The following is a 12811-nucleotide window of genomic DNA, read 5'->3' on the forward strand; positions in this document are numbered from 1 at the left end:
TTCCATAAGGAGATTCATATCCTTTATGTCTGTGAAATTTTTCCATTTTATTTGATAATTTTGTCTATTTCTTTAGTTTTTAATGTCAGATTACTAATAGACTATTGTACTATTTGAATTAATCCTTCAATTAAAAGATCTTCTCTCGGGGCGCCTGTGTAGCTCAATTGGTTAAGCGTCCGACTTCGGCTCAGGTCATGATCTTGTTGTCCATGGGTTTGACCCCCACATCAGGCTCTGTGCTGACAGCTCAGAGCCTAAAACCTGCTTCAGATTCTGTGTTTCCCTCTCTCTGTCCCTCCCCCACTCACACACTGTCTCTCCCTGTCTCTCAAAAATGAATATTAAAAACTAAAAAAACTTTAATTCTAAAAAAAATCTGTTCTCTCCATTGTGAAATTTTGTGGTGGTGATGTTATTTAAGTTTCTAGGAAATTTCAATTTCAACTTCCAATGTTTGACTTAAAATTTTTAGGGTTCCTGTGTGTCTCCCTCCCTCTCTGTACCTCCCCAACTCATAATGTCTCTCAAAAATGAATATTAAAAACTAAAAAAAAAAAAAAAAAAAAAAGGAATGAACACTTGTAATTTGATCACCTAATAGAGAGAAACCTGCCCCAACTGGGCTCTGTCTGCTCATGAATCACGTAGGCTATAGAAACCCGAGCTCCAATCATGGCAGTGTGTGACTTGAACAAAGTTAACATCTCAGTCTATTTCCTCATTAAGTGGATTTTATACTCAATGAAGTTTTTCTGCCAGTTAAATGAGATTAAGTATATCAAGTGACCCAGAACCTAGCAGGTGCTCAAGACATCATTTTTAATGTAGTTATCAGGAGATCTCACCTACAACCCCCTTCTCCATCCCAGGAAGCAAATCCTGTCACAGGCTTTCTCCACTATATGAAAGTTCACTTGAGGCCATACTGCCTTTACAAAAGACCTACTCTGATAGCTGTTTTCACTAACTGAAAGAAATCTGGAAAAGAATTTTCATTTTGATGAAATAGTAATTGCTTCCTCACCTTACACCATTTCAATTTAAGAAAGGTGACACAGAATACTTTTGCATAGCCAGGAAACCTATACTTGATCCTTTCACTATTACTGCTGCCACAACTAGATTATGTAAAGTGGATGCTGCATCTCTCTTTTCTAATCCAAAGTTTTAAACATAAAGGGCTTGCATAAAATTTAAAGTACAGAAAATAATGCTTCAATTAAGCACTAACTTAGTTCACCTATTAGGAGTCTCATTCACACAAAAATCATGCTCAGATGCTAAACAGGTTTTCTCTTGCAGGACAACTCTGATTCTACATGATTCCTAAAATGCAATGCCATGAAAGAATGTGATGTTGTGCCTAGACACAGCAACAGAGAAGTTGCTGAAGTCAGTTAGCAATATGCACCACGGGCACCCGAAGAGGGAAGAAGAGCTAGGGTAGGAATGCATGAAAGCCTGCAGTGGAGAGTAACATGCGGGATTTTTGTGGGTGCATTTTTCTTACCCAAAATGTTAACTATTTTTAGATGTAATTAGTAAGTTAACACTAACTGTGTATATGTGCCAGTCACTGTTCTAAGGACTTAAAATTACCTCTTTTAATCCTCAGAAGGGCCTTACAAAGGAAGCTAATATTAACATCTTCCTTTTATAGCTAGTAAGTCATGGAGTCAGAATTTGAACCTGGGACTTCTGGCTTCACAATCATCTTTTAACCCATATGCTACACTGTCTCTCAGATGAAACTAACGCAACCTCTCAGGTTGGAGGACATTTCCAGAATTCCAGAAAAGGCAGCTTTCAGATAGACTGGATTAGAACATTATCTCCAGATATTACCTAAAAACATAGAATTTATAGTCAGATCTCTGCGCTCAGCATCTTTCTGCCAATCAGTTGTGAATTCTACCTCGGCGTGTCTTCCATCAGTGACAACATCAATCCGCAGTGTAGTAATTTCAAAGTTTTCTTCATGAAGCTGTAATGAAATGGTTTTTTAAAATTAGTTTTTATAACACTGGATGCCTGAAAAAAATGAGTCCTGACACATATATCTTTTCATAGTCAACTACTGCACAAATATCTTGAAACAGAAAGACAACCACAATATTCCAAATCAGATCCAAAGAATATTTTAAAAAAATAAATGCATCTTAATTTAAAAAGAGGAGTTTGAGGCGCCTGGGTGGCTGAGTCAGGTAAGTGTCCAACTCTTGATATCAGCTCACGTCATGATCTCACGGTTTATGAGATGGAACCCCACAATGGGCTCTGCGCTGACAGCACACACACAGCCTGCTTGAGATTCTCTGTCTCCGCCATCCCCCCTTCTCAAAAATAAGTAAATAAACTTAAAAAAAAAAAAAGGGAGCCCAATGTTAAAAAAAAATGACAACTCTAACAAATGTTGTGGCAGAGAAGTGAGGAGGCCTGTAATACAATACATTCTAGTTCTTCGATTTCAAATCAAGCTACTCTGAAATATTTTTTAATAACTCTGGTTTACAAAGAGCTGATTATTAATTTACAGCATATATGCCATTGAGCAAAGGACTGATAGGGGAAAAAATACAAACCCTTAACACATCCTGCAACTCTGACACACTGACATGTGAGCTGAGCCTAAGTAGGGTCTGTACATGCACATGTGGGGATAACATTTCAAATGAAGAGAAAAGATGGCCAAAGTCACAGCGGAGAGAAAGGGATATTCTATGCACAAAGAAGTATAGCTGACAAACAGTATGCTAGCACTGAGGGGTAGACAACAAAGGGTTTTACATGCCTTGCAGGAATTTGGAATCACTTCATTAAGAACTAAAAACTACTAGTGATTATTGGAAGTCTGTTCTGAAATTCCTCTCAATGTCATTTCTTTTCTAGAAACAAGTTAGTTCTAGAACTCAAGAATTTAAAGCACAAGTTTTCTCTAAAGACAAGTATAAGTAAAGGGTTTGAAATATGAAGACAAGAGGTGCCTGAGTGGCTCAGTCGGTTAAGTGACTTTGGCTCAGGTCATAATCTTGCAGTTCATGGGTTCAAGCCCTGCATTGGGATCTGTGCTAATAGCTCAACGCCTGGAGCCTGCTTCACATTCTGTCTACCTCTCTCCCTGCCCTGCTCATGCTCTCTCTCAAATATAAACATTAAAAATTTTTTTAAAGAAATATGAAGACTGTGAAAATCAATGTAAGAAACAGATCCCTGGAATGCCTGCCTTACCCAAAGAACTAGAGATTAGCTCATTAGAAAGGCTGACCTAAAAATAGTTACATCTTGGGACACCAGGTATAGAAAAACAGTGGGAGTGAAGCACCACAATGAAAACACGATGAAGTGAAAAAAATCAACATGACCCTCATTCCCTTTCCCCACTTGGTTTTCAAAATGTTAACAACCAGCCTTATTCTGGAATAAGGAACAGGCCTACTTATATGGACACTGATGGTCCCACAACTAATTGGCTGACATTTCCCATACAAAATTAGAGTAAAGCTCTCAAATCACTTTACAAATACCAGTGGATCACACAAACGTTAAGAACCAAACCCACATTCAAGGAAAGCCAACGGGAAAGACAGAAAAAGCTCAGAGGAAAGAGAGACATTGTCCAAGTAACTATTAATTGGTATCCTAAAGGAAATAAGATACTGCATCTGAAACAAGAAGTTTTCAAAAGAAGAAAGACCTCTTAAAAAATTTTTAAATAGCACAGGTTGCAACTATGAACAGAAAAACTGGATGCACATATAAAGGCAATATCATGGAATGATAACTAAAGATAGGAGAATATAAATTAGGAGACAAGGGTAAAGATGTAAGATCAGTCCCCATGGTCCAAACATCACAGGAGTTTCCAAAGCTGAGGACACTGAATGAAGGGATTGAATTAGAGGAATACAAGAGGGCCCACTGAGTGTCCCCACACAATGAATGAAAAAACATATCTAAACCAAGCACAGCATCTTGGAACTGCAAACATCTGATAAAAAGATCAGAAAGGCTTCAGGGGTAGGGGTACAAAAAATCTGGTCTCAAACAGAAGAGAACCGTGAATGAGCTCAGACTTCCCAGTGGCAACACTGGCAGGTGGAAAACAAAGTCTTTACATTTCTCAGTGAAGATGACTGGCAGCCTTGAACCACAACCAGGAAAACTATCCAACCAGTGTGAAGGTAAAATAAAAATATTTTCAGATATGTAAAGCTTTTCAGGTTTCAGACTATTAAAATGAGAGCAAAAATCAGGGCACCTGGCTGGCTCAGTTGGGTAAGCATCCGCCTTCAGCTCAGGTCATGATTTCAATGGTTCATGAGTTCGAGTCCCATGTTGGGCTCTGTGCTCACAGCTCAGAGCCTAGAGCCTGGAGCCTGCTTTGGATTCTGTGTCTTCCTCTCACGCTCTGTCTGTCTCTCTCTCTCAAAAATAAACACTAAAAAATTTTTTTGAATGAGACCAAAACCAAGGAAGAATACCACACAGGACTCAGGACCAAGGCAGTCTAGTAAGGAAGAGGCCAGGAGATTCCCAGAATCTGGTGCAAGGAAATCTCAGGATGAGGAATGAGGATCCAGGCCAGAACATACAGATGTAAGGAGAGAAAACGCTCTCCTGTACGTTCAGGAGAGAACATACGGATGTGAGGAGAGGTGAGGTGGCTCAAAACAAAGGAACTGAAACTTGACGGGTTTACTCTGGTTTACTCTACTAAGAATTTTACAGAGTACAGGAATGAATCAGTGGCGCACAGAAAGCTACATCAAAGAAACACGTTATTAAGTGCAGGGAAAACCAACATCACCCAAGAAAGGTAGTCACGATACACTTCACAATCCAGCTGTAAGCCATAGTTAGAAATGTAAACACTGAATCTGAATTCAGCAAAAATGATGGTGCCCGAATACTAAGAAAACGAGGGGGAACTGCCTGTGCTGCTGGGAAGGAAGCTGAGCCACTCTCCCATGCACAAGTCAGTGGACACCATCGTACAACTGGGAAATTCGAAACAAACACTGCAGCATAGAAAGGTCTTTTTCAGAACTGTGGGTCTAACGGGTGAGTACCGCACCAAATAGCTACAGCAGAGGAGGCTACAGCAAAGGAGGATGCAGGGTTTAAGAGAGACAGAGAGAATGACATTTTTTTTAATGTTTATTTTGAGAGAGATAAAGAAAGAGAGCAGGGCAGGGGCAGAGAGAGAGGGAGAGAGAAATCCCAAGCAGGGTCTGCACCATCAGCCCAGAGCCTGATGTGGGGCTCGAACCCACAAGCTGCAAGATCATGACCTGGGGCGAAACCAAGAGTAGGATGCCAGGTGCTTAACCCACTGAGCCACCCACTTAACCCATTGTGTGCCTCTGGCACATAGGCGACATAGTTTTTTTTTTTACTTTTTTGTTACTTGGGTTTTTTTAAAAACCTAAAAATGAATATATAAAAGTTTTAAAAATTAAAAGAAAGACAGGGGCGCCTGGGTGGCTCAGTCGGTTAAATGTCCGACTTCAGCTCAGGTCATGATCTCACGGTTCGTGGGTTTGAGCCCCGCATAGGGCTCTGTGCTGACAGCTCAGAGCCTGGAGCCTGCTTCGGATTCTGTCTCCCCGCTTTCTGCCCCTCCGCGGCTTGCACTGTGTCTCTCGCTGTCTCTCAAAAATAAATAAATATTAAATTTTTTTTTTTTTACTTAAAAGAAAGGCAATGTGATTGCTTTCAAACCTTTCACTCACCCTGGCAGTAATTGTCCCATGCTTTTCTCCCTTGTTGTTTATCATGCGAATACCAGCAGACTGAAACATCTCCTTCATTTGAGCAGGGGTAGCAGTGGTAGCAAAATCCACATCTTGAGGCTTTACTCCATTTAATAAATCCCTCACTGCTCCTCCTGCTATTCTTAACTCATGATTTTCTTTGACAAATAATTCTGAGGAGAAAGAATGGTTTTTACTTCAGTGTGTTTAATTACAAAAGTATAAAGCTTTTCCAATCTATTAGGAACAGCAGAGATTATTTAACTGAACCTTTTCAGATAAGAATTAGGAGAACATGGCCCACAGAAATGAAGTGACTTACCTATAATAGAATGCCTGTCACAGTTGTGAGAGCAGGGAACTTGCAGAAATTTTTTTGGCTGATTTGGAAAATAATTCAGAATTCCACAATACCCCAACGTCACTGATATAAATTTGAATTAGAACCAAAAAGTAAAGTGAAAAACTCTGCTTTTTCTCCAGGTTTATGTACATACTTCAGAATTGTGAGGTGTTCTTACACATATTTCTCTTTGTGTACTGACGGTGAAACTGTATATTCATGCATGAAACTATGGAACTGTGAAACATTAGTCTACCACACTGGGTATGATAATGTTACAGCGAAGAATCTGCCAAGAGAAAAAGTGCACTTTATTTCTGCTCCTATGTGTTCTAGAAAAGCCATGTAACACTGAAAACTACTATAAGGACCTCAGTCCAGGAGACCTAGAGCGGACAAAACAAAGTCTACTATAATTACATACATGACTAAAGGACATCATCTAGTACCTAGTAAGGATGACATCCATAAAATGGCCGGATTCAACCCCCTAAGCCTTGGTATTGACACGAGCTAGCCTGGCACCCACAACTGGGCCTCGGCGCTCTCCTGTTGAACATAAACAATCTCAGAGGACATTCACGTCAGAGAAGTCCACTCAGTGATCATGATGAAGCAGTTAACACAAGACAACTAGTAATCATGTCTGAACGGAGAAGAGACACAAACACTATCAAAAACACCACCTTATGACAATTAATACATGTGACTGCTCCTTATTTACATCAGTTAACAGAGCATAGTGCTGGGTTCTCACCTTCTAGTTAAGAGTCAAGATACCCATCACAGATTTATACTTGCTGGCTGATACCATCTAACCCACAGCAAAGCCTCACTTCTTAGCACACGCCCTAAAACAGGATACAAACACAAATCCCACAAGAAATCCTTTCTAAAAACCTTTTGCTGAGATACTCCAAGGTTCTCCTTGGTCAGTGTTCTCCCTCACTGCAAGGAGTAACAACTCACCTGGCACGCTCCTTGTGGTCTCTGGCTGATGGGCACTATCACTGTATTCAGCACCGAGTTAAATGTGTCAGAGTTCTGGAGTCCCTAATCACAACCTGCCATGTTAACCTCCATCCCTACCCCTAATCTGTTTTTGCTCCTCCTCTACCGATCCTTCCTAAACCTTCCACCCCGCTCTCTGCACACCGTATCTAAAATGATCTGCTACCAAGTAACAAATGCTCCCTCACTCCCTCTGCCGCCAGGCCTTAACTTAAAAGCTCTTCCGGGGGCGCCTGGGTGGCTCAGTTGGCTAAGCGTCCGACTTCGGCTCAGGTCACAATCTCACGGTTCATGGGTTTGAGCCCCACGTGGGGCTCTGCGCTGACAGCCAGCTCAGAGCCTGGAGCCTGCTTCCAATTCTGTGTCTCCCTCTCTCTCTGACCCTCTCCTGCTCACACTGCCACTCTGTCTCTCTCAGAAATAAATAAAACATTAAAAAAAAAGCTCTTCCAGAGCTAAGTCCTTCCCAAGAGTATATGCTCATCTTCTTTCACTCCACATTTCCTGTCAAGTCCCACTATCTGTCTTAATAAGGGCTCCTTAATAAGGGGTTCATGGGTCCCTTAAAATAAAATATAAAAACCACATATGTCAGTCCAGTTTTCATGAGATTTATAGAGGTCCATGACCCAAAATGTTAAGGAGTGCCAATCTATTTCTGGACACTACCCTCATTTCTCCCTAGTTCAGAGTCTCTTTATCTCCTTCCTGAATAAGAGGACTACACCAGCCTTCTTAAATCCAGCTTCCACAGTCTACACATAGGGCTCTAAATCACTAACTTGATTAAGCTACGCCACTGTTCCTCTGACAAGCCCCAGCACACGACCGACATTTCATCAGTACATTACACAAGGGCCTCCTGACCCATTTCTGTGTCTTCTCACTAATCTCTGCATCACACTTTACATTCACCAAACTCTCCGGGTAGTTTCCCTCTAAATTTGCTCCTACGGATCACTTCACCCAAACATCTAGCTGAGCAGCTGCCCATGAAATGCCTTGGTGCACAACCCACACCAACAAAGGCATTTTGCATGGCAGTCATTCATATTTAAAACCAAGTTTCACAAAATACATACCATACAATCTCAGCTATTCTATCCTCTTCATGACCACTAAACTGACTTTATGATTCACTAATGGGTACCACCCGAGGTGGAAAAAAAATACTGATCTAGCTAATTATGTGTACTAATTATACTAAAATTACCTGTTTACTCTCAGAGTAGAAAACCTGTATTACTCATCTTTATACCAACCTGGTTCACAAAAGAACTTAACTGTGATATCCTAGGTTCAAAAGAGTGAGCAAGTGTTCCTACTGTCCCAAATGTTACTCTGATGGCTTTATGACATCACATACCTAAGCAGTTAAAAGCTAACTGCTGAGTACACATGCCTAGCACTGCTTATGGACCACAGCCAAGTGGCCAAAGAAGCTCTGGCTTGTCCACTAACCATGTAACTTAGGCAAAACTCACTATGTTTCGAACTTTAGTCTCATGTACAGAATGGGGAAAAAAACTTTTGTTTCTAACATGTCTCTACAGTGCTGTCCTCAAGCAAAAGGAAAAATTACATGACATAAACTGACAAATTATAAAACCCTATATAGTGTACAGATAATCCACTATCCTAGTTCCCAAATCCTTACATACTGGAAACTAATTTCACATGTGGCAAAGCAGCTATTAAGATCTGAGAACTGGTATAGAATTTGACTGCACAGAATCACCACACAATAGTCATCATTACTGTGTGTGTTTTTTAGTGTTTTCATGCAGAATATCATATTTAACCAGGACACCCAGGTCTTCAGAAAGTAGCAAAAAACAAAACCAATGATTTGATTTTCTAACTGATGAGCTTTGTACTAAAACATTCCATTCTTGCTACATCCACTATATCCTAAAAATGCCAACTCTAGAAAATGTCTATACTCCCATTTGCCAGTCTCTCAGGGACAAGACCCTGTGGATAAAACTACCTGTATCTTCCCACCCTATTTAGTTTCTAAATCCTTAGGACTTAGGACTTCTAAATCTAAATCTAAATCCTTAGGACTTCACCTCTCAAAGTGGAGACAATTCAACTCTTGAGGTAAGGGTTAGTAAGCCAAGTGAAATTGTTAAAAGATGTTCAAGAACCTATAGCAATCAATATCCAGAGCAGAAGGACCTGAAACAGGCCAACAACAGTTAATTACCTACATCCAAGCTTTGGGCACCTTTCTTCCAAGAGGCCTCTTGCAACTGAAGATGGGAAGATTAGGAGCTGAGAAAGGCATATAAAGAAAGAACAAGCTTGAATTCAACTCAGATTTGGAGCTTCTAAACTTGTTCAAACAGGAGGCACATATGGTAACTGAACTGAGCACTTGAAATGTGGTGAGTCTGAATTAAGATGGTCAGTATGTGCGAACCACCAGATTTCAAAGATGTGTTACAGGAAGGATGTGAAATGCCTCCTTAATAATTTTTACACAAATTTTATATTAAAATTATGGTATCTTAAATACAGATGATAAAATGAAATGACGAAAATAATTTTATTTTATTAATTTATTTACTAATTATGTAATCTATTAGTTAATTTCACCCATTTCTCTTTACCTTCAATACGGTTACTAGAAAACTTTACATCGCACGTGTGACTGATACTTCTATTGCACTGGGAGTTTCTAGCATTTTTCACTTTAATTAAGACTCACAATGAAGTATCAGCTTTAGGCCCTCCACTTCAAGACCACATGAAGAATCTATATGAATCAACAAGTTCTGGATCACTGACCTCTGACATGTATCTAAAAAATCATCTAATGTCAAGAATAGGAAAGTATCTTTGGGAATAAACTAATACAAGGAATGAATATAATGTCATGGTTCCTTGCCTTTTGTGCATCAGAATTAAGAGAGTGGAGCTCTTATAAAAATTTATAGATGCCCATCCTCTCCAGAGATTCCAGTTCATTGGGTCAGGGTGGGACCAAAGAGTCTGTAGATCTCAATAGCTTCCCAGGTGAATCTAATGGACAGCTAGGGTTGTAAATCACTGTATCAGTCATGTTTCTACACACATACACCTTAATGGATTTCTTAAGGGCCACTAAAATACCACAGGCTTTGAAAAGCAGCAGTATGGCCGCTTCAGCAACAGCAGTGCTGATATGCAGGGACCAAGGTAAGGAATGAGAAAACTGTGACAAGCAATGGAAGCTGCTGTAATCGAGCACTTAGCTATGGTCATTTTCTGTGCTCCTTCCCGGTGAGCTGCATGTGCACAGAGGGGATTCCTATTTCCTTCTGCCTTCAGTTCTCTCCAAAAGCACTTACACCTAGGAAGGAAATGCAGCTTGGTGGTTACAAACTGGGTTCTGAAAAGAGACTGCACAAGTTCAAAAGTCAGCTCCCCGGCTATTATAAAAACGTGGGCACATTCCTAAGCCTCTGTTTCCTCATCCACAAAAAATATATCTACTCATTAAGTTAGTAAGCCAAATTCTAGAATGTATGTATTTAGTATAATATACAGAAAAGCCATGCTTTGTAACTGAAGTCACTGCTGGACTCTTAACACTTTGGCTACAGTTTTGGATTCCCCATCGTAAACCTTTCTTGCATCAGGTCAACAGCAAAACAACAACAACAACAAAAACAACAACAACAACAAAAACCCAACCCGTGAGTATTGGCTATAAAACATTAACCTTGTGCTTCTCTAATTACATGGGCTTCCAAAGCAAGAAAGCATCCTGATCTCTCACCTGTCAGACTCTTCAATCCTGCCGTGAATAGTGACTGGAATTCTGGAGACTGCAACTTCATTGTAAACAGATAGTGCTTGAAAAGGCACAGCCTACTCCTACAGCTCAGTAGTGGCCTGTGCCAGGGACTCAGGCACCTCAGCATCTGGGGACAAAGTCACCAACCATACATCTAGGAGACAAACACGCATGCACGGTAATGAAATGTACAAGTCAAGGAAAACAAAGGGATCTGTTGGAATTTTATTTAACAACTGAGAGACTCTCATCTCCTGTTCAGATGGAAAAACTGAAAAAAGTGACGATGTGAGGGACAGTCACCTATAAGTAGATCTATGCTTGCAGCCATCCACTTTTGTATTCCTGAAGCACTTACTGTCTGCTGTCGTCATCACCTACTACTGCTACAATACCCTCTGGAGAGGTGGGTTTCGGTTAAAGCTTGAGGGGATCAGTCTAGGGACAGTGGCTGCAGAAAATGCAAACACTTGCGGGAACACTTGGCCTCCTCCAAAACATGGGACAGTCACTTAATGTTTATCACTGTACTTTCCCACCTGGCCCTCAGATTTATGACCCAGGGATATTTCCTAGGCATTGAAAAACATGTTTTCCCAAGACTTGTCTTTGCCGCCCACTTTTTCCGCATTTACCATTTCTTCCCATTATGCCAGCTCCTGGGTCCCACCCACACCCTGTTTTCCATGTAAAGTGGGCCTCTTTGAGGGACCAAGGGGACTCCAAGTGACCCCGAAGAAGAGCACTGGAGAACCATTCCTTTCCTTGGGAAGCAGGTTTCAAAAAGCCAGGAGGTGAGGCGAGTCCCCCTCACCCAGACCACGTTGGGGAGAAAACCGGTCCAACTCCGCCTCCAATCAGAAAAAGCCGCTGAGGGCCCTGACCCTGAAGTGGCATGTCCCGTCCCCCACAGCGGGTGCCGGACCGAAAGCTTAGTGAGACCCTCCCGGGCCCGGCCGCAAGGAAAGGAAAGTTCCCGGGGAAGCCCGATGAATAAGCCTGCAGTCACTGGAACGTGGCAGGGACGCGCCCGCACGACCTCCATCCACGTTGGGCTCTCTTCCACGGTGAAGTGACGCCCTCTCCCCACCTCACGGTCGCCCCAGGTGACCCCGCAGGGGGGACAGCCAGCCGCGGCAGTCGCCCAGCTTCCCTCCGCGCAGCGGCAGACCGCACGTCTCCCGCACGCACCCCGCCGGTCCGCTTACCAGCCTCGCCGCAGCCGTCAACGCAGCTCCGCGCACTTCCGGACGGCGTGCGCCGTGACGTCACCGCCGCGCGCCTGTCGGCGGTGAATGGGGCATCGCAGCCGGGCGACGGCGGGCCTCAGCTTGCGCTTTCTGCCGCTCCCGCCTCTCTATGGCGCCGCGAGTGGAAGAGCGCAGCTTTCCCGCGCCTCGGAACGCAGCGCCCACCCGGGACGAGCTGTGGGGCTCTTGAGGGACGAGGGTCTGTTATTTATTTTAATTACATCTCCCCACACCTTTCTCTTTCTCGGAGGTGGTCAGACGTCCATCTGCATTGCATATCTGTGTGTCCTTGGACAAGTGTCACTGACTGTCAGTAAAACCTATTTTAGGGGTTGCCAGGCTTAAACGTCCTATTACTTCCCAGCAAGGAAGAAATACTCACTTAGTGTTCCTATTCTTGGCGGAGACGCTTCATCAGGACCTGAGCAGAAGGTTAGAGACACACTCATTCTGAATGTAAGCCCTCTGGTCAATTTAAATGACCGGGCGTGTTTTAATTTCCCGCCTAGATTTTGTGAAGTCGGAAAGCTGTTGCAGGTGCAAAGTGAAGAACTTGGATTTGAGTTCTTTTTTTCCAAGGCCGAGAAGAGTAAATAAAACGGCAAAGGAGTGGGAGTAAAGTCCCAAATCCTTAAAAAGCTGCATTTCCAAGAAACTTCCCAATTGT

The 12811-nt window shown here is 42.2% G+C and overlaps 1 protein-coding gene across 6 annotated transcripts in view; it reads right to left on the bottom strand.

The window, feature by feature from the left end:
- Positions 1-12151, bottom strand: part of TRNT1 (tRNA nucleotidyl transferase 1) — a 22157-nt gene extending 10006 nt beyond the window's left edge. The window contains exons 1-6 of one of the 6 annotated variants that reach the window (XM_039240278.1): positions 10877-10964; positions 9320-9387; positions 6278-6388; positions 6079-6180; positions 5736-5929; positions 1849-1987 (exon numbers count right to left, since the gene is read on the bottom strand). In XM_039240278.1, coding sequence (XP_039096209.1) covers positions 1849-1987; positions 5736-5929; positions 6079-6180; positions 6278-6347 — 505 coding nt within the window. In that variant the 5' untranslated portion in view covers positions 6348-6388; positions 9320-9387; positions 10877-10964. Of the gene's footprint in view, positions 1-1848; positions 1988-5735; positions 5930-6078; positions 6181-6277; positions 6389-9319; positions 9388-10876; positions 11049-11529; positions 11778-11984; positions 12066-12102 lie in introns of those variants that run through there. The other 5 variants (XM_039240279.1, XM_039240282.1, XM_039240280.1 and 2 more) reach the window with 5 other exon arrangements.
- Positions 12152-12811: the final 660 nt, after the last annotated feature.

Source organism: Hyaena hyaena, unplaced genomic scaffold (assembly GCF_003009895.1).
Source record: "Hyaena hyaena isolate Hyena2069 unplaced genomic scaffold, ASM300989v1 scaffold_172, whole genome shotgun sequence".
Lineage (NCBI taxonomy): Eukaryota > Metazoa > Chordata > Mammalia > Carnivora > Hyaenidae > Hyaena > Hyaena hyaena.